Below are 22,362 nucleotides of genomic sequence, written 5' to 3'. Positions count from 1 at the left end.
ACTTACTCTATTCCATTGCTAGAACTGTTTTTCCTATAAAATTCCTTAAACTACTATAAAGATCTTTAGATGTTTTCTGGATTTTTTAATAGAATATTACGTACGAATTTGGCTGTTCAGTATCCTGATGGCATTGTGTCGTGAATGAGTAGGAAAATAAGGAAATACATAGGTAGTCTGATCAGTTAATGTACTTTCCTAAATCTATCATACCTGTGCTTATTGACATCTAATGATATAAAACTGGGATAATGGGCATGAGGCCAAGGAGAACTAATTTTATGGTCCTGAGGACAAATTCAGCAGACACTCTAAACAGAGCTAATGAAAGATCAGGCTTGTCCTAAAGCACCTGCTGTTCCTGTGCAAAATGTGGCCATAGGTGGAGATCTTTTCCTTCTCTTTCTTGATACCCTCTTGGTTTGAACACCCACTGTGAATGTGGGAGATCTGGGTTAAATTTACTCAACTGTCCGAAGGTATCACCCACCTCCCTGAACAGAACATCTGATCATAATGGATATTATGGATATTTGAGGAGTGGGTACTAAGTCTTATCCCTTGTTGATGCTCTGCAAGTTGGTGGAAAATAATTAGTGCTTTATTAAATCAAAAAGGGGTGGAGGGAAATTTTGACATACTAATCTAGTAATTAGAAGAAACTCTGTCTCTTCAGTGCCCCCTTATTTTGCATAGGGATCATTCGACATAATTGTTGAGTATCCTTGGAGCAGGGGTTGGCACGTAGGTCTCCTTAGCAGGCACCCAACCTGCTGGTATAATGTACTGTTTATGTGAAGTAGGAATGAGGGAGAAAGGGAAAGAGGCAGATAGGGGAGGAAATGGTGATGCAGCAGTAGTGTCTAAAAGAAGGGAATGGCCCCTCCTCACTTTAATCCTTTTAAGCAGAAACTGCTCAGGTGTCAGACTTGGGGGAGAGGGTGTGGGGCTGTGAACACAGGCTGGAGATGAGCCCTTCCGTATAGTCTGAACGGGCAGAGCTGACCTATCCCCGCTCTGCATGCTGCCTGGTGCAAAAAACACCTTCAGACACCTTGTTCTCTCCTTCCATTGCAGAAGGAGCCTGGGTCCTAACTTCAGGGACCTAAAAGTTATGCATTATGACTGCATGGCATGTCTCAAGTATCTTCAAGCCTCGGCTGCGCTGTAGAACTCAACATGATAGTACTGTTTCCCATCCCTAAAAGAATGCTGTTAGGGCAACTGCCTGCAAACATGGCGAGATGTTCACATACCACGGCAGCATTTGTCCCTAAGGCAGGAAGTAGACTGGTAGTAACATTTGGCATGAGCGTATAGATTTCTCTCCATTTATTTAATTGTGGCAGCAGGCTGTGTGTTAAGTATAGCAATTCTTTTGAAAGGCAGCATGAGATTTTAACAAGATGGTGTAAATAGGAACTTATCTACCAAATGTTGTCTGTCTTTATGCTTCTGCTTTTGAGTTTGTCAGAATCTTGGAGAAACTGTGAAAGAATAGCAGAAGCACATTTTAGCAGCTTTAAGAATTGTTGGCCTGAAGACGTACAAGAGAGGTACATGAAACACAGGTGTCTATTTGACAGGAAGAATGCACTTAGTTTAATTGCAAGATATTTATTAAAAGCCCATTGTGGAACAGTTATGACCTTGGAGAAACCAGTGGGTCTTCTAAGTGATTCTTCACTTCAGTACACCGTGATATCTGTTTGGCTGAGGTGCTCTGAAATTTTTCTGGGTTTTCTCAATGTTCAACTTAACATCTGTAGGGTCACAGGAGTTAAATGAAGCCTGAAGGCAAGAATGGCCATGAAATGTCTTTTATTCTTGCTATCTGGTGGCTAGATTTCTGTCTCACATAGGTATACACACAGCCTAAGACGTGTATGTTTTGAAAGCACTCAAGAATTTGCAAAGACATAGTTATACTGGACAGCTGTAGTGATGTAAGCCAGGAAAGTAGAACTAAAATTGTTTGCTCTACCATGACAGAATTCTTTTTCAAGGGTTTTTTCTTTTTCTTTTTTTTTTTTTTTTTTAATGTTCATATAATTTCTATCAGTGCAATACCTTGTTTTGCTGTAGTAATGATTTTGGAATCAAGTGAGTGGTGGTAGCCTCTTACAGCAAAATGCTTTATATATATATCTATGGAAATTAGGAACAAGTTTCTGAACAGAACTTAAGGATACCAAAATTATTTGGAATTTGATGTCAGGCTCCTCCTGGGTTACTTGAAAGTTCCAGCCCATCCTGTGTAAGTATCTTAGTGGGAAATTCAACCATTTCTCTGCTGCATCTCCACTGTGACCCTACCAGACTGCCCAAGCAGTCTTGCATATGACAGCAGCTCTTTCCCATCTGCACAGTAGGGTACAAATAGATGGGTGTAGGGGACTTTGTTAGGGTGAGAGGGGGAAACACAACATCTGTGGTCCAGCTGATCTTCTGGCCTAAGTCCAGCCCTCAGCTGTAAAATTTATCCTAAGTGAGTTGTTGCAATCCTGCAATCATCTTACTAGCTCATGTGTGCATCAGTTTTACCTCTAGCTTCACCTTCACCCCTTGAAAAAGCCTGGTTAGTTGTCTTTGCATAGTGAGTGTGTAGCATAGGCAAGCTGAAAGAAGTAGTTTATTGAAGGGAAATCTCCAGTTCCAGTACATATTTACACACATGCTATTTCTGCCCTGATAAAGAAATCATTTTAAGCCAAATAACATAAAAAGTTGAAATGTTTCTGTAAAGCACAGCTGTCTGAAAGGAGATTTTAGCTTCATTCTTCTTACTTCATTTGTCTCTTTGGCAGCTATCCCAGTCTGGTCTCAAAGCAACAATAGTCAACTTATGACTGTGATAGACTGTTATAACTTCCAGTAAAGCTCTGTCTTTGAGTCTAAAACTCAACATCTCCAGAAATTTTGTTTTAAACGTAAGAAGCGTTAAAACAAGTAGAAGGCCTTTTTGGACACTTTCTTATTTTAATGTTAGGACTGTCATCTTACTCCTTGATTAGCTTTAACATTGAGGTATAGATGCTAGCTGGCAATAATGTTTGAGAAAAGATTAAAAAGCAAATCGAACGAGACTGAGTATGCCTGCGAACAGGGTCTCTTGGTCTCTCGGTGCTAGTTGTGAGTGTGGGTGAGAGTGGGTATTGCATGGCCCGGTGCTGTGCTGGCTCCTCTGCACGCTTCTATCTGCGATGCTGATGATTCCAGCTGGTGATTTCTGTGGCCTTCCACTATGGGGACTTTCGTTAGGAGAGGTAATTATGCAAGATAATGTGAATATTTTATGATGGGTGCAGAAGGGATAACTGGAGTGAGAGCTTGGATAGGTCAGGATTTGCAGTACAGTTCCCCTGAAGGGGAAAGGCTAAAGCTGTCAGTGCACAGTCGTTATCTTTTATTACACTTATGTCTACGCCCTTCGGAATGAAATGAAGGCCTTGATAGGCCTACAGAGACTAAGATGTGAATTTTATTTTGGAGAAATTGCATCTAGACAAAAGTTAATAACAACAGAAGAACAAGCCAAAAGGAGGATTGCAGGAAAAAGACAAAATTATTTATTTAGTTAGAGTAGCTAACACATCATTATTATTACATGACATGTTGCCACTAGAAACACTCATGTGTCAGTAAAACTGGAGTCACTGTAAATTGTATAGACTCTTAAGAATGTCTGCTTTTAATTTCAATGTCATACCAGTGAAGAGAACTTTTGTCACTCAAAGTTTTGCATATTTTGATTTCAAATTTTAAATCCCATTGGATAATAATACTGTTTAATACTTTGTGATCATTTTGTTGTTCTCTCGCGCTGAGATAGATGTATGAAAAAGAAGACAGTCTTTATCAAGTTCATTCAGGTGTTCTGTTAAAAATACAGGTAGCTCTTCAAATCCTAGTACCTGTCAGACTTTTTTTGTTCCCCTTTCTCTTTCTTTTTGTCCAAAAGCAATTATTTGGATCCTGCAATTGGTTTCTGTTGTTTCTTATTCTCTTTTCAAGTATGTGGATGCTTTGCCCTTTGCAAGTGTATGTTTGTATCATATGCTTTAGAACTTACAGTTGGTGTCTGATTTTCACACTATTTCCTTATCAACCTTCCTAGGTGATTTCTGTTTAAGTATAAAATAAGCCATCTGTAGTTTTGGCAGTGACGTTAAGTTGCAAATCAGCATTCAGAATTTTTTTTTTCATTTCGGGATAGCTTTCAAATACACATGCTCCTGCTCACCAAATCTTGATTTGTTAGTGCAATATTTTCATTTTACAGAGAAACACCGCTGTGGTCAGCAAAACAACCACCCTGTTGAAAATGATGTTTGTTCTCTTGCGATAGCAATGCGAATGCAGGTTAGTATAATGTCAGACACTGTAAAGTTTGGTGTTCTTTTTTGCGTTGTAGAAATTGCTTCTACAATTGGACTTTTTTTTTAATTTTCATTCTGCTCTTTTGAAAATCCTACCCACCTTCTATTTCAACAGGAACTCTGTAAACAGAGAACTCTGTAATTAGGGTGACTAATGCCTGTTACATTTAGTTAGAGAAAGGTAAATTAAAAATCCTATTTATCATAATTCTGGTAATTATAGTAAAGCTTGCCAGAACCACTTGTATCAATAAACTCATGTTACTTATTCCTAAAAGGCAATTAAGGAATAATTATACCTGTGTATGATTTTGTGTCATGAGGGATAAAGGATCCAGAAATGTGTTGTTTTATGTGGAGGCAACTTGTCATTCAGAAAGCAAGAGAGAGTGAGGCAGTCAGTGAATAACTAATAACTTCCATTCTTTTTAATGTGTGAGAGAATAATAGTCATTCTCTCTTTTACCCAAATAAAATCTCCAGTGCCTTATTCAAGATTTTTCTCTGCCACTTATATGTAAATGGTCTTGCCTCTTTTTAAAATCTGTATAAACAATACTGCCGTAATAGTGCAATGGATGTTTCTCTTTCATCCTAAAACCATGAAATTAAAAGACTTTTAAATGTGATTGTTGTTAGCCTTTGCCCTAAATGTTCTTTCAGTGTAGTTTGGGGATCATTTGAAATTAGTGTTCAGCATTTATGATGCATCTGGTGTGTGCTGTCTTTCTTGTTTAAAAACAGAACATGGTAAAAAACACGGAGAGATGGATCCAATCCCAGCAGTACAGGAAGTGGGACCTCCATTGCTTGAAACTTCAGCCCCTCTCCCCAGTGCCCAGGTAATAAATGTTTAAAAAAAACATAAAGGTGGGTAGCCAAGTGTTTAAATGTGACAACGAACATAAAAATTGTCTATGCCTGATTCCTTTTCATCTGCTTATGGGGACTACAGATTGTGCCATTTTGCTGTATGCCTTACTGTGACCATGTTCTGGTGTTTCCTGTCAATTTTTCTTTTCAGAACGTGCATTGCGGCCAAGCTTTATTTGGTGAAGTCCTAAAACTGGAAGGTGAAGGTGTTTCCATGAGGAAGGGAGGTGAAGCTCTGGGGAACAGCAACAAAAATACAAAATATAGACTGTTCCTAATCGCTAAGACCTAATGTAGGAAGATACTTATGGATGTATTTAAGGCCCAGGGATTTCAATGGCGTTTGATCTTGTGTTTATTTTCTTCCCTCAGCAGAAGCTTTTTTTTTTTCTGAATTAGGCTTTCAAATTCCCGCGTGTACTTGGAGAGCAGGAAGCGTGTTTATTCTCAGAAGCAGGGTCCTTTCAATCAGTTTCTTTCATTCACCGGCCAAGGCCCATGATGGGACCTCAGGGATCTAGGTCTGTGCTGCTACCATTGCCAACACCTCTGGCATTTAAAGCAGTCTGAGCTCGTTGCAGTGCTAAAGGTGCTGCTATCAGTTGTTACAGGCAATATAGAGAAAACAAGGATATGAAGTGAGGTTCTGGCAAGTAGGAAGGCTTTGAAATTTGTGTGTGATTATTTGTATGTCTGCCTCTGAATTCCACTGCTGTGTTTAGGAAAGCAGTAATGAAATGTGTTTTTCTTTTTAAGCACTTTGATTCAGTTTTCACCAGTTTTCACCATCTCTTACTAACAGTTTACTGGGTGGGGAGACGTAGGGGTGGGGTGGGGTGGGATGGGGACAAATTCTAGGGCTTTTTCTGGGCCAATATATAACATTCCTAGACTTAAATCTTGGAAGAAATCTGTCCATAGATAATAGAATTAAGCAGTAGATTATAGCATGCATTGTGTGATGAGTGTGATGGAGAAAAAAAACTCTCAAAAGAAAATGTCCCAAGCCTCTATGGCATTGTATTGTGTGTGTTTAGTACATAAATATTTATGTCTTCAATATACAATAGTATGTAATATAACCAGTAATAGGACTTCCATATATTTGATTACTCTAGCTCCATGTTTTTTTTCCTTTTAAATGTAAAGTAGCTTATCAGATGGAAACTACACTTCAAGAAAATATAATCTTACAACCCTACACAACTTTGTATGGAAACAGATTTTTTTCATTTAAAATGAAGGAAAGCTGCTTAAGCACTATGACTAGGAACATCAGCTTTTTGATTTCTGTGAGTTCTGCATGTTAATCTGAGTCATTTCCAAAGATATTGGAAATGAACTGAGGATTTTCTTATAAATACACAGTAATAAAATTCCAGCACACACAAAGTCCACATGAATTTTTGTTGTGACAATTCTTGTTCAGGCAGAAGAGCCAGTGTTGTACTTTTTCAGCTTAATATTGAATAACATAATTTATTAAATAATTCTAATATTTCCAGTATAGAGAATATTTTATTTGTCAAACTAAAACATCTGGGTACAGATGTAGGCTTCTAAATGTTAGTTAATATCAAACCTGTAATTTCATATTTTTTAGAAAATACTTTTTACCTGGAATAATTGACTAGACATAAACATTTTGTGTACATTGTTTAGCCCCATTAGTATTTAAGGCAAAGATGTCAATTCATTGCCAAATCACGTCTTTCATCAGCTTGTTAAATGATGGTCTCACTGTGTAGTATTTGGAAATAGGGACAGACTATAACTAACTTAATTTCATATGTCAATGTGTAATCTGTTGTTAAAGGGTTTCTGTTTTGTTAAAAATGTATTTGCATTGAAGGCTTATAAGGGACCTTCAAGTGAGGAAGTGATGGCAGCAAAGGGTCTTACCAAGGGAAAACTGTAGCATCCGCTGTCAATTTTATTTGACTCCTAAAAATGTTTGTAATTGATCTAGAAATTCTTTACCTTTTAACTTATTCGTAAATGCACAGCTAGGTCAGTTTTGCTTGTTCCACTTTTTGCAGGTAGTGGCATGTGCATGGTGGCAAAAGCACAACAGTTTCCTTCAGAAGGAAACTCTGCAAGGGAGTTGGTTGTGGTGAGAGAGGAGAGGGGAAAAGGACTCCCACTTACTGCAGAGAGTCTTCAGAGTCCGTACTGAGATTTGAAGTAATAGCTACTATCTTCTATTAAACAGATTGATATGGTTGGTAGGGGGCAGGGAAAAAGGCAGACAAACTTTCTGACATTCGAAGCTGTCTCCCCTGCAATATATTAATTGTTTTAATAAGAGATTAGGTCACCGTACAGATTTTGCCTTGCTTAAGTCCTTATGGGACCACACTGTCGTCATTTTACCAGTATTTTTCTGGGACTTGAGTTGTTTGTATAGCCAGAGTTCTGAATAAAAACTTTAAATAGCTTAAATAGTCTTTCTCATGAGATGTTTGCAAGCCACTGCATCCTGTGTTCTTGATACATTTTTGTGCCTAGTTGTGTTTGAAGTAATGCATAAGAAAACTGAAATAATATCCTTTTATGCAAAAGGATGTGATTAGTATGTCTCTGAAAGCAATCAGATTCCAGATAAGTAGAAGTGAATGCAGCAAAATGGTCTGCAGCCCAGCTTTTGCAGTATCAAGGTTCAGTAGCTTCTTGCCCTGTGGTGCTGCGTTTTGCCAATGTTTGGATGGATGATATCTGGGGTTCACTTAGCTGCTGCAGGGTGTGTGAGCGAGATATTTGAGAAGTACCTTGTGAATTAGGATTGAATAATGGTCCAGTTTAGGATATCTTCAAAGAATTACAAGCAATTAAGTTAGCACAACCTGATCATTTGCTGGTAGATTCAAAACAGCTCAAGTTAACACCTGGAGTTGAGATTTGGCAGTAGTTCCGTATTCATCTGTGGATATTTGAGGTCTTGCAGACTCTGAAAAAGTTCAGGGCGTTAGCTTTGATGCCATTGCCAGTTTTTGTCTTAAAAATATTGTAATCAACTGAATCTGCAGGAAGAAGTTTAGCCTGGATAGGCTGAAAGTAATTAATCTCTTGGTAATTTTTTTAACCTGTTTTTTGGTGGTGTGAGCAGTTCAAAGTGAAAGGAGGTGACTCCTCACATTCTGTGTGGCTGAGCCACACAACTGACTGCTGTGGGACCTTGTCATTGCTCAAAGCTTATGTGGGCTTCTGGAGCAACTGGGTCAAGCTCATAGAAGAGAAATCCATAAAGGCCTGTTAAATCCAAAGTCCCCAGGTCTAGATCAGGAAATGCCAGAACTGAGGGTGTTGTAGGCTGGGACAGTATGATGGCAAGGAATCGCTATGTGCTTGTTCCATGCTTTTGCTGTTGCCTAGGCTTCCACTCTAAGTCATCTTTGGAAAGAATTTATAAGCTAGATGGACTTTTGGCCCGAGCCCTGTGTATTAAACTCCTGCTGTGTGGCCACTTTCAATTTAGCTGAGTTTTGGAAGAGCACAAATTGATCTTCAGATGCTTGGCTTCTTTCCTCTCACTGCCTCTTGGGGGAGTAGCGAGGCTTAGCTTGCTTTGCTGTGTCCTCTGGTGAAAGGCACTACATATGCAAGTATGTTTAGCTAATTTGTTTATGTGAGTGTTGGCCAGGGAATATATGTGCTTTTTAGGAGAGTATGTGCTGAAATATACTGGGAGAGAGGAGAGGAGAAGAAAAACAAAACCAGAAAGATCCATTCCAGTGGGACATGCTTGAACATCGAACAGACATGTCTCTAGCTTGATATGAAAGAATTACATAATATTTGGAATCTGATTAAACAAGAGAACTCCATGAAATTATAACAATTAACAAACATTGCATGTGATTTTCAATATTATATTAGGTGTTAGCTAATATTTAGACTTGGTTAATAAAATGTGAGAGAGGATTGAAAACTGATTACAATAACCCCATTGTTGGAGTGTTTGCTGTTGTTGTGTGCTCTGTCGTTGACCACCTAAGCTGAGCGAAATCTCCTGGCTCCTATTTGTTTTCTTTTCCAGTGATATTGAGATTTCCCGAGCTCAGAGTCCAAAAGCCGTTGATGTACTTGCCAAGGAGATAGGATTGCTTACAGATGAAATTGAAATCTATGGCCAAACCAAAGGCAAAGTACGTTTGTCCCTGCTGGAAAGGTTAAAGGATCAACCAGATGGAAAATATGTTCTAGTTGCTGGGTAAGAATACGCAGTAATGTGATTAATGTACACCCTTTCCACTCATAGTAATATAAACATGCAGCTTGTATCTACTTAATATATGACACAAATAAGACCCCTGAATGTTTTGTGCTGTATGTTGCTCTGTCAAAGCAGGCAGTTTTTGACATTGTTTCTGAAGTAACACAACCTGTCTTCCAAAGTAAGTGTGATTACAGAAGTAACTTCCGTAGAAGGTAGTTTGTTCTAAGCTTCTTAAATGTTGTCTTTAGCTGTGTGGCATTTTTCTATCAGAATTTAAAATGTTTAACTTGAATATTTAAGTCTGTGTGCATGGTGGCTGTTTATAAACAAACCTTAACAGAAGCTACATGATAATCTGTAGATATTAATAATAAATACTTTTTTTATTGAAGAACAAATTACATAGTTAAGTAAGTCATGTTTTTTCTCTGAAATGTAGACATGTCTCCAGGCAGGCTTATCCTGCTCTCTTTTCCCACGATTATAGAAAATGCTATGCTCAACAAGAATTATGTGCTGCACTTCTGAATAACAATTTTTTCTGCACTCAATGACACAATTGTTTTTTAATTTATCTGGTTCATAAAGTGGAAATTTCTTATTGTGAACAGATATGTGAAGGTTTTCATTAGTATTTTAATTGCAATGTGTGCTTTACATTCCAAAATAATCTATATAGTTGTTTCCTTGTAAATAGGCCCAGTGAGGTTTAAAACATAGTTTTAGACTTATCCAAAGGGAGAAGGCTATTCTTTACTGTCTTGATCTACCAATTCCTCAGTCAGATAGCGTTTTACAAACTGCTTGTTTTAGTACCTTTGTGTGGGGAAAACCTGGATTTCTGGCATTATCTGAGATGGAGCTGTTGCAGACTGACACACCTCAGTTTAGTCCTTGCTTAGCAGATGTTAGTTAGAAAGCTGAGGCAGGCAAGTTGTGAATCTGTCTTCAAAGCTGTGCTATAGAATTGTGATGTATAAAGATGTTCCTGTAGGAAGGTGAAACAGTTGTTTAGGAGAAGAAAATAATAGCTCGTTCAGCTTAGTTTCCTTCAGTAAGGTTTTATTTTGTATTTCCTTTGTTTAGGGAAAGAAAAGTAGATTCAGCATTTGATAGAGTTTGAGGAAGAAAACTGCTACCATTTATTTTCAGGCTCCTGTTGTCAGCTACACCAATTAGGCATGGTGTTATAGGCTGTCCCTAGCAGGCGTGTAGGCCTGTCTAGCAATAGTGTCTCACGTAAGCAGCGGCTATTTAAAGATATCTGGAGATGGGGGAATAGCATAATGCAAAACTACATTCAGATGAATTTTACTTGTGCTGGTTTATAAGCACCAGTTTTTCTGCTTTTTTCACACCTTTTCGTGTCTCCCCAGCCTTCTCTTTTAAGGGCGGTATCTTATGAAGTTCTCTGAATGCTGCTTTTTGGGCACAGAGACAGCAATGTATATACATGCGGAAGAAAGGGCAAAATGTTGACTAGCAAGGTGGACAACCAGGAACAGATAGAAAATTGCATCTTCATAAGTTTATATGCTGTATATAAAGAGTGAATAGGGTTTCAGAAACAAATAGCTGGTTTTGGTACCAATATAATTTTTGTTATGGAATATGTTGCTACTTGTAACTTCTCTGAAGTCACTGCATCTCATGCGGTGAGTCTGGTACCAGTCTGCCACGTGAGGGTTAGCATGGAGGGCTTGGCAAGATGGCTACAACACTGGGATTTTTCTCTTTTGAGAGGGTTCAAAGATTGACTTTGAACATTTTTAAGTATTATAAGTGTTATATATATTTTAACAATTGGGGGAAAAAATGAAAAAAACTCCCAAACTTCCAGTACCCAGAAGTAAAAGCATAAGCCTTGATCTGATGTGAATATTAATTAATTTTCATAAGCAAAGTTAACAGTGAGTGTGCGTGTGTGTGCTCTATAAGTTGTAGGATCTCCATCATCTGTCTATCGTGCAGACAGCAATATTTGTGCCTAAAATTCCACAACCAAGCATAACTATTTTATAGTGTGTTGGAATTATGAATATTTGGTGCAAACTCTCATCTTCTTCCTGGTGCGCTAGAGATTCCCTAGTTGTTCTTCTGAATAGCAAAAAGGAACCAGTATGTATCTTTATATATCTAAGGATAGCTGCATTTGTGACTTTTTAAAAAGTTGCTACTGTTTGGATAGTCTTTCCGAATGTACCCATGTACAGCTTCTGAATGTACCCAAGTACAGCTAAATGTGTTATCTAATACATGCTTTGTATGTGGAAAAATTACAATTTGATTAACAAATAATGTCACTCAAAAACAGTCACTCAAATGAAGACTTAGTGTCTTCAAACTTTTCCACTTTATTCTGTGTGAAAGAGCTTTGTTTTTTACTCTTTTCTTTCTCCCTCTTTTCTTTCTTTCGTCTTTCACTTATTAGATGGCTTATGTCAAGATACCTTGGGGTCAGACCCAGAAGTTATGAAGTAATTAGTTCTTGTGCATCAGCTGCCTGGGTACATGCTCTTAATATGTTAAAATTATATTGAAGGATACGTTATCTCAAACTGCCTCCCATTCACTACAAGCTAAGAGTATGCAAATGAAGAATTCCTGTGTTTGACATAGTAACTAAGTTTAGTACACTGGGTTAACTTAACCATGTGTTTAAACATCTAGATAGCATAGCGGGAAACTCAGTATAAAACCTACCTATAAAACTTTTTAGACTTTTTGTATGTTCCATTGTTTTCATTTTAGTTCCAGTGCTCTGGCTTTTATCAGTTAGTTAGGTAACTTCTTCACTTCAAAAATGCAAGAAGATGAATGAAGTAAAGCCTGAGGAATAATAGAATCTGGAAAAAATATGAAATTTAATGCTTTGTTTTGCTACAATTTTGTTGCTTTTTAAATGCTAGAAAACTTAAAATAATACTTCTTTCTTAACAGTAATAGATTGTTTTGTGATGAACTAAAGAGCAGAACCAAAATATTATTATGTATTTAAACTGTTTTGGCAAGATAAAATGCACAGTAATAAATACTAGCCTAATGCTTGCACAGGCTGTATGATGGTTGATGTCTTATTTTAGGGAAGGAATTTTCAGATTTTGAATTACTTCTATTGGCTAAGTGTTGGATTGTATTTGGCCCTTGAGGTGCTTAAATGAAAAGAAAACGGGCAGACAAAAGACGAGGGAGATTATAAGGAGGAAGGAATGGAAAAAATACCATTTTGTTGATGAAACTTCTGACAGTTCAAAGTCTTCACTGAGACAGTTTGTCTTGTATTCATTATATAGCTGTATAGCTAGCTACTCACTGGAATTACATTGGTTGAGTCTTTATCATCCTTTAACAGTTTGTAGTTGTGGGTTCTTTAGTCTACTATTATCTTTGTTCAGTCATTTTAGTTCAATAGCAATCACTGTGCTTTCATATCCACAAGTTCAAGGTGCCTTTTTGAGTATGCCACTGCAAAGTTGTCGTAACCTAACCTCAGTGACGACTCGTGACAAAAATGGAAAGATGCAGCACTTTTGTACTCTGAAATAAATTTCAGGCAGTTATAATCTTGAAAGGAGGATGTATCTAGGTGAAGTTGTCATTTCTGAGAACTCTGTTTCGCCCTTCCTCAGTGGCAAGACTTTGCAGGTTTATGTGCGGATCACAGGAATGATGAACTTGCTACAGTCTTCAAAGTTTGCCAGTACTGACAACTTAAATACAGGAAACCAAAGGAAAAGAACAGTCACTTAAGCACTACAGTTCTTGATGGATTCGTAACAACTGCAGTAACTGCGAGGAGGTTACAGCTGGTGCAGTGTATCATCTCACTGCTTGTTTATTTTTTCTTTGTCAGACCTCATGTAGCTTTCCCGCAGAAATAGCTCCACTGTAAGCTCATGTGATGTATAACAAACAAACAGAAAGTCTGCATATTCTATTCTTTGTTTTGATATACATAAAGAGAGAAGTCTTTCCCATGTTATGGAAAACTTATTTTGCCAAGGAGCTAGTAACTGCTTGGTAGGTGGCAAAATAACTTTTAAGAAGGAAAATGATTGTGGGATTTCTGTGTTTAGATTTAAAACATATTAAAGAAATTTGAGGAAAAATGCAACTGTGTGTAAAGTCTCTTGAAGTTCATTAAAATTTAATGTATTTAAAAGTTGGGTTTTTTCTAGATTTGCATAACGTCAGAACACAGCATTGTGTACCTATCTAAAAATGCACAACTGAGCTAAAGTTATCCATTGGCAGTTGTAATTTTATATTTACATGAGCTAGCCGCAGAAGTTGCAAGTTTGTATGCTCAGTAGTATAGCTAGCAAAAAAAGTGTAGCCAGTAATAACATCTAAATGTCTAAACAAAAGCTTAGATGGATTGTTTTATGTGTAGGAACTGATCAAAGTAGGCCAGGTGCAAAAGGGAAGGAGTTTAAAGTAAGCTTTAGTAAAGAAATTATTAGAATAGAAACTTGCTTTAATTTTTCGTGCTTTTTTTGACTAATATTTAAAACGGAGACTCCAATTACTGCATAGTTTTTAAGGTTTATCCTGTAATTTCCAGGCCGCTGCCAAACCTCTCAGAATAGGGCTGTCCTAACATGTCTTCTCAGGTTAGATGAAAATTTAGGGTTAGGTAAATTAATTGTCCAGACGAATCTGGCTTTGCTGATTCCTGTGATTTGCCGGAGTCCTTGTGTTTTGTTGGTTGCATGTTAGGTGGAAAGAGACTAAAAAAGTCAGGTTGCTGTTTTAGGCTTCCCAGGGGTTCATGCCTATTTCTACATACTACAGTGGACAAGTTTTCTTAGGAAAGCGCTTCACCCAAGTGCTGTAGAGCATTAATGGAGGTTTGATTCTTAGTTTTCTTCCTCCATCACAGCTGCCTTTTAGATATTTTGAGCCTCTAGATATTCATCTAGAGTAACTCTAGTTCCAAGAGAGCTAAGGATCCCAGGACTTCTCAGAAAGGAGAAAAACGGTTAAAATGAACAATCTGAGGAATACCTTGAAAATGGAGATGTTTAAAGCCAGGGAGATTTGTGTAAGTCAGGGTTCAGCCTACACTGACACGCACCCTCACTGTCACAAACCATTATGTGCTTGCATGAGTACACTGGTGAAAAATATGCCTGCTTTAGTGCATTTTTACCCCTGCTTTGGTGGTTGCTGGTTCCCCCAGGATGCCACATTCACAATAGGGATGGGGCTAGTGCAGAGTACCAATGTACTGGAAATTCCGCAGAGGGAAGACCTGTCCCTCCCAGTTTGGTCAGTGAGCTGGGCTGTATTTCTGTTTTTCTTATCTGAAAAAAACCTTTTTCCTTAGAAAATTCCCAGTGCTTTCTGGCTTGTTTTACACAGTTATATTCAAAGAGGCCAGGCAGGTTATATGAGCATTTTAATGTAATATTTGATTACATGAATCTTCTGGGAGAAGTAGATGTTGCTCTTCATACAACTACTGAGTTTCCTTTTTGTCTGTTGTTGAAGTTTTTCTGTCTTTTCCAATTTCCTTTCTTACACTGAGCAGTAGACTGTTATCTTTGATTTCACTTGTTCCATGATAGTCCTAAGAAGTCTCCGTATTCCTGCGCATGCCAATTGCCAGTCCTTGAGGAGTTAAAATCAGTCTTCTGCTGTGTTTGGAGCTGCATTTGAATAAATAAGCTAGCGACAGTGTTTCAGGATCCTGTCAAATGTGAACTGTGTCTGATGTTCAAAGATATTGGTAACCACCAAGAGGAAACATTATGCAAATTGCCCCATGAGTGAAAAAGAGTTCATCTGGCTATGGTCCTCTGAAAGAAACATCTTTGTACAAAAATAAGGGTCCTGGAACAAAGTGGAGTTGCCAGAAATAATTGTAGGGAAAGGAAGCTATCATTATAGCAATAATAAAACCACTCAGGGACAGGTGTCATGACTGAATTAAAAAGGGATTGAAAAGTAAGCATTCTTCTAGAAATACAAAAATGAAGGTAAAGGAAATAGAGTAGCACTCTGTGCTCCTGCAGTAGATCAGGAGGAGGCATGGATCAAAAGGAGATAGGGACCCAAACCACTTTTGAGAGTAGGTAAAATGGATTCTTCCCAGGATCTGCTCTAAATCTCTCAGCATGGAAATTTTGATAATACTCTGAGAGGGAAAATATAGCCATTTTTGGTTCAGGAAAGGTTTGCAGTGAGATCTGAGAACAAGTGCAGGTGCTGCCTGTAGGGTCCAGTGTCGTGAAATGCTACCGCAGCAGATTTCTGCACTTGGCTGTCACTAAACCAACAAGAACTAATGTTGTTTTTCTGAATTCAAGTTTAAATAATAAAAACATTAGAGCAGAAGTGTTTGTGGCAAAAAGATCTTGAATCAGATGATCGTGTGACCAGATAAGCGCAGAGCGGTTTTTGTTTCAGAAAGACAACGTGTGATAGATTAAGGATATGGGCCTATGAGCAGGTTACCGTGAAGTAAGCCAGCATTAGCTTCTTCAGTTGTTAGCTTCTCCATGGTGAATATCTGTGTGTGAGCTTATCCTCTCAGTAAAGACAGTAAAGACAAGGTAATTTACTACTTTCATTGAGAGAGAAACTATTAAATTTTTTTTTGCAATGTATTGGCATTGAGATAAGAAACGGGAGAAACTGTTAGGTTTTCAGGAAAAGATAAGGATAGCTATTCAACCTGTAAAATTGTTGACTTTTCTACATGTAGTCACATGAGGATTTTACTGTGGTAAAATGATGAATGTGAGAGGGAAGAGCAGGTGACTTGAGGCACTGCAGTTAGTGATCTTAGGGCTTGTTTTAATTTTTTTTTAAATATTTTTAATGACCTCTGCACAGCAGATTAGAGAGTGCTTCTGAAATTTGATGACGACACAAAGCTGGGAGGCTTTTTGATTTGGAGAAGGATCATGATTATAGTACAAGATTTACAGAATAGCCTTGATGACCAGAGTATGAGAAGGGGGAAGATATTCAAATACTAATGCAGTGAAAGGTGGTGCATTTTGGAACTGACCAAGAATTTCTGCAATAAGATCGTTGGAGGAAGTTTGTAAATGACAGATTGGGAGCTAGTAGTGGATGACAGAATGCTTGCAACGTGGTATAGTGCATTTGTGAAACTGGAATAGGTGAGTGCACTCCTAGGAGGTACCAGTGAAGATATTTTGAGTACACAGGGAAGTGTCCTTGGTTTTCCATACAAGTCTAGCAGGACTGCATTTGGAGTGTTTTAGCCCCGTGCAAGCAAGAGCAGAAGTGGGCTGCTAGACTCATGGGGTGAGCAAAGAGCCTTTGCTGCAGGAGAAGGCAAAGGCAAGCAAGGAAGAAACTGAGAAGGCTTCTTGATTGCTTTCAGAAAGTGTTTTGAGGTGGCGTGGTCAGGAGTGGCAGAAAAAGGGAGTTGGTTAAGCTAAAGGACAGTCACAGAAGGCCTGATGAGTTCCAAATTTGTTAAAAATGAATTATGAACAGGTCACAGATTGGTTAGGCTTAGACACTGTGTTAGTCTCTTCCAAAGGTTAGCATTTCTTCTAATTTCTAAACAGCAATTGCTGGAAAGACGTGTAGAAGGAAGGAGAGTGTAAAAAGTAGCTAGATTGTTTTATGAAAAGGATTTGTGATTATCAGCAGTTCTAGACTGGATTTGATGACTTCCTGTGTTTAAAAAAAAAAAAAAAAAAAAAAAAAAACTACTAAATGTCATGTTATACATACTTTCACACAATTTTTGCATGTGTGGCAGGGCATATCTGTTACTTACAGAAGAATCATGCAAGGTGTGAAACTGAAATTTCTTTCCGCACTTGAACCTCCATATTTTTTTAAAAATTCAGTTCTAGAGACTAATCTTAGAGATCTGCAAAAACCCAAGTTGAATGCATCTGTTATGGATTATAGTACTTCTTCGCATTTTTTTAAGCCATAGTTCTAGGATATTTCTTTTGTATTTATTAGTGTTGTATCCCTATTAAAAGAAAATTAACTGAATTAATTCAGTTAACTGAAACATTTCTTACAATGATGATGTCTTAGTCTTTCTAAATGAATGAAAAGCTTCACTGCTGTGTGGCAGGATTTTTGCTGACGGGTATCCTTGTGATAATTCTTTCAATAAAACACTAATCATTCAACTTTCCAGTTTTCTCTGAAGAGCATTTCATGTGCTCTCCTTACAGGCCTGTAAACTGAGCCCTAATCTGACCAGACTGAGCCCTAACTCTGCTCAGGGGATCTCTTAGAGACATATTAAAATCCCATAGATTTCACTGGGAGTTGAGTTAAAACATCACTTTCCTGAATAGGAAAATACCATCTACTCAAATTCTTTCCTTCAACAGTGTAGAAGACCTTGCCTCTGATGTGATGTGAAAAATGTGATGAGAAGTAAATTCATATCTAACAAAGCATTTTTTTTTCCGAAGCCCAGAATCCGATGATGTAAATAGATTTGTGACGAGTTAATGTTTTCATGCATATAAAATTTGTGGGACAAAGAAAGACTGATGTCAGCCTATGAACTAACTGAACCAGACTGTATCTTAAAGGCAATGAGGCTACGCAGATGTCTCCTTGCACTGGGCAAATTTACTAACTTTTTGATGCCGTTTGTATTGTAACCTGAGGATAGCGTTACCCTGGAAAACTGCTGGTTGGGAAAGGAAATGTTTCTAATTAGAGCTAGATGTTTTAGCTCAAGTCTTGAAGTGGTCACAGGATAAGAATTCCTCTTTGACTAGGATATGTATATATGCTTGTATTTCCTTGGGAATGAATATTAGTTCTTAATGTCACCTTGGCTGAGTAAGGTACTTACTGTAGGTTGCGAAGACAGCAAAGGTATGAATGGTTATGCTCTGCCAAAAAGGAAAACTTCAAGGCTTGTGTAGGAGTTGTGTGAGTGAGAAAGGGCTGGGCTTTCTTCTTTTGCCAATCAGAGAAAGAAGTGCATCAAATGAAGCATTTGAATGCATTTTGGAGACTTTCTGCACAAGACATGTTCATACTTAATTTTTTTTTTAAACATGGATCATAAACAAATGTGATGACCTTGAAAGTAGGAAGGACATAATTTAAACTGACGTGTCTTTCATTCACAGAGTCCTTCACAGATAAAGAAGGCAGCATGTGTAGAGCCCACCCTTTTGCTAATGAAAGCCATGTGCTCATGCCAAGGGAGTGGCATACCTAAAGCTGAATTCATCAGACATAATTAGAATTCAGAGTTGGTCAGACACTGAGGGACAGGTTAAGAGAGGTTTTTCTGTGTGTGGTTTTTTTTGTTTTGTTTTGTTTTGTTTTTTTTTTACCATCCAGTGTGCAATACTCTCTCCCATCCAGTAGAAGTGCTCCCTGCTTTACCCATTGCCCAGAGCAATGGTGGGAAAGGGGCTGATGAAGTTTTCCATTCACAAAATCAACCATCATTGTCCCTGCATTACAGTCAAGTAGTGAGAAACAAAAATAGAGTCTTTATATTGAGGTTGGCTGTCTTTCTAAAGTACTGTCCTGGTTCAGTCACAGTTTCTCTGGAGTGACTGTGGGATTCCCTAGCATGAAGGTTTTGACCTGCTGTGTAGGAGGTCAGACTGTAAGCTTAGTTGTCCAGCCTGGGCTGCAAACTTTCTGCAAAACTATCAAGAAACATGGATGTAAAGTATGTGGTGTTCAGTTGAATATACTGACTTTTGTGTCCTGTTTTACTGAAAAATCAGTTGCTGAGGGTTATGATGACATGGAAGTTAGAGAAAGGATAGTTGAGCTTCGCAAAGAAAAGCATCTGTTCTTTGATTTAAAGTATGTTATTATTTCATTCATCGTTTGAGCAGTGGGAATAAAACATCCCATGCACTGCCACACAAAAATATTAATACATGCTCAGAGTGTTTTGATGGATGGTTTGCTAATGAAATCGGTGAGACTTTTGTGCTGTAATGAAAATGTCTAAATTCAATATATTCTGTTTAGAACTTTTGCCAAAATAATCTTCTCTTTTTCTGCTATCATAGTAAATTACTTAAATAGAAGACACATGTATATTAGCATTCCAGCTTGAGCTAGGGGATAACATTGTGGCAGTATTTTTGTGGAGCTAGAGTAATCTTACTGAAATTTGTTGTACAAATATTCTTCATTGAAATCAAAAGCCGTAAGTTCTGATATCCTTAGCCAAGATGACACCAGCAAAGAATCTGATTAATCTTTTTTTCTTGTTTTGATAGAATAACTCCTACACCCCTAGGAGAAGGGAAAAGCACAGTCACAATTGGTCTTGTCCAGGCTCTTAGTGCGCACCTTAACATTAATTCCTTTGCCTGTCTGAGACAACCTTCCCAAGGACCTACTTTTGGAGTTAAAGGTACCTAATATTTGCAAACTGTATGTCTTCTTTCAGGTTAAAAGGATGCATTGCATTTTCTTTCTTTTCTTTTTTTTTTTTTTAATTCCTTAGTTACTTCATTAACTCAGTGGATTGCCTGAATAGTATGTTGTATTTTTGATAAGTGTATACCTAATGCTTAAAGGTTTCTTGCACACATCTTCCCATCCAAGGTTCATGTGTATGTTCATGAACTTATGTGTACTGATAATACATATAAAACCCACACATAATGAAAGGCATCAGGATAAGGTAGTCAAGTTTTCTATGTGAGTGAGCACCCTTACACCCACTCTTCCGGTTGAAGACACTCTAAAAATGTCTCTAAATGTTACTGTTTAACTCTTCCTTGAGAAGGAATCCTAAGTCCACCCATATTGACTTGAAATATCTAGGCCAAGGAAGTTGGCAGTCATGGTTGTGACGTGGTGCGTTAGTATGTGGTTCAGGTGTGTGCATCACACACATGGCTAGGTGTGAGTCTCCTCTTTCTGTTTGCTGAGTTGTCCCTCCTAACCCTGGGCTGCTGACTTTTTGCCTAGAAATCTTCTGAGGGCTAGATAAGAGCCAGCCAGAGTTCAAGCCTGTCTTCAATGTTGATAAGAAGTAATACAATTTTTTTTTTTTTTGACATTTCTCAGCTGAGATTGGTGCCTAACTGGGCAAGCACTCCCCATCTGCTCTACTTTGCTTTGCTGAGGTTTAAGTTAACAAGTTAGATTTCAGCTGGAAGGCTCCGGGTGCTTGGTGCTTCTCAGCCAAGACTGGTGCATGTGAGTGCTTTAATCCCTCCACTCAACTTTTGTATAGGTTACAATGAACTTACTTGACTGTACATTGGGAGGCAGTGGGGAAGGAGCACTCAGGCAAGGGTGTGAAGGTTTCATTTGGAAGCAGTGATTGCTTGTGACTGCAGTGTCTCTCCTCCCAGCTGCTGCATGTGCATGACTGTGTCCTACATCTGGGCAGGAGCAGTGAGTACCTAGCTGAAGCCTGAGCCAGCCATCAGCTGTAGACTTTCCTTTCAGTTCAAGAATTCCCTTTTTACTGTCTGCGTAAGAAAGCCAGGAAGGCTAAAGTAATTCCTTTTTATTTGGGTGTGTGACTGATTCCCTAATAGAAATTAAAATATGAAGAAATGTATCAACAAAACTGTATGTTTTACTTTGTGTGTTGAATGATTTTTTTCCCAGACTGGTGCGAATCCAGTGTGACCATATGCTTTCTTGTACAGGTGGAGCAGCAGGAGGTGGATATGCTCAAGTGATTCCCATGGAGGAGGTGAGAGAGCGAGTGGGGAGAGGGGAGGCAACACAACACGTACTGGGCCCTCTCTGGGAGAGATGGCGGCCAAAGGGCGCTGCTGCAGTATTTGATCTGTTATGATAGTCTGCCTAGTGAATTGACGTGATCCTTGGCATATTCGTATGGCTGCTCTATGAAGTCCAGAGTCTGGGGAATGTGGGTGCAAAAACATTGCATGGCGTACCTATTTGTAACATCTCAGCTATCACTTAGACACTTTCTGAGAAGAAAGCCCGCTATCTATGCATAAGATACAAAACGAACTGACTGAAGCTACTTATTTCGTTTTATATCCACATCTTTTGAAAAAGACTTAAGAAAGCATTATCTTTCTGGTGGAGTAGAAAAAGGTAAGGAGACCAGGGCTGGTTGGTAGAAGAAATTTCTTTTTCAAATACAGATTTAATGTGTATTTTTAGCAGAAGTCACTAACTGTGACAAAATGGTTTTGTTTCTAGCCAGACTGACCCTTCTCTGGTAGTGATTCATCTTATTGTGAGACAGACCCAAAATATTTTTGAGGGGTAAATACCAGAACTTTTGCTAAGCAAGTAAAAGGAAGATAATTTAGTCCAAAAACAGTAATAGAATAAAGAGGTCTTCTGTGAAAAGCTCTTTTCACATGTGCTGGCAAAGTGAAAGAATTGTTTTCTTAAATTAATCTATAACTTTCCCTCGCCCATATGTAAGTGGATTTCTGTTAAAGATGATTTTATCCCTAGGCTTCAAGTACTTCTAAAAATCATGTGTTCGCTTTTGAAATAAGCCAGACAGATGTATGCTTTTGAAATACCTTCAGTGTGAAAATAGTGATATTCTGACTGAAGTCTTTATCCTTCCTTAGTACAACATTCAAGATGTCTAATCTAAGCAATCCATGCATTTTATGGACAGATTGAGGCAAGGATTTAGATGAAATTTAGGCTGTGTCCAGTATTTCTTGTTGGTTGGCTGTTGTCATTTTCTCTAAGAGGTGGCTTATTTAGCCTCTCTCCTTTTTCTTCAGCACGCTTAGCTGTTTGCCCAGGGACTTGCACTGTAGTTGACAGTGGGATTTTGTTTTGTTTTCCAAAGAGTAAAATGCAAGCAGGTTTTCCGGATGAAGGGGCAAAGGAAAGTAGTACAGTTAAGCCTATGTGTATATTCACAGTGCTTATTTGGAAACACAAACACATTTCACACAGTGACTTTCTGTGAGTTTTCCCCAC

At 38.2% G+C, this 22,362-nt stretch overlaps 1 protein-coding gene across 6 annotated transcripts in view; it reads left to right on the top strand.

Annotated features, from left to right (window-relative positions):
• MTHFD1L (methylenetetrahydrofolate dehydrogenase (NADP+ dependent) 1 like) overlaps positions 1-22,362 on the top strand; it is a 161,259-nt gene that overhangs the window by 18,452 nt on the left and 120,445 nt on the right. For all 6 annotated transcript variants that reach the window (XR_010388415.1, XR_003262500.2, XM_026122168.2 and 3 more), the window contains exons 9-13: positions 4,283-4,362; positions 5,124-5,221; positions 9,289-9,462; positions 19,692-19,828; positions 21,084-21,130. Coding sequence is in view for 4 of the 6 variants with exons in the window: in XM_026122168.2 (XP_025977953.2) it covers positions 4,283-4,362; positions 5,124-5,221; positions 9,289-9,462; positions 19,692-19,828; positions 21,084-21,130 (536 nt within the window). In the remaining 2 variants the exon portion in view is untranslated. The remainder of the gene's footprint in view (positions 1-4,282; positions 4,363-5,123; positions 5,222-9,288; positions 9,463-19,691; positions 19,829-21,083; positions 21,131-22,362) is intronic.

Source organism: Dromaius novaehollandiae, chromosome 3 (genome assembly GCF_036370855.1).
Source record: "Dromaius novaehollandiae isolate bDroNov1 chromosome 3, bDroNov1.hap1, whole genome shotgun sequence".
NCBI lineage: Eukaryota > Metazoa > Chordata > Aves > Casuariiformes > Dromaiidae > Dromaius > Dromaius novaehollandiae.
This window is presented reverse-complemented; position numbering and strand designations above follow the sequence as displayed.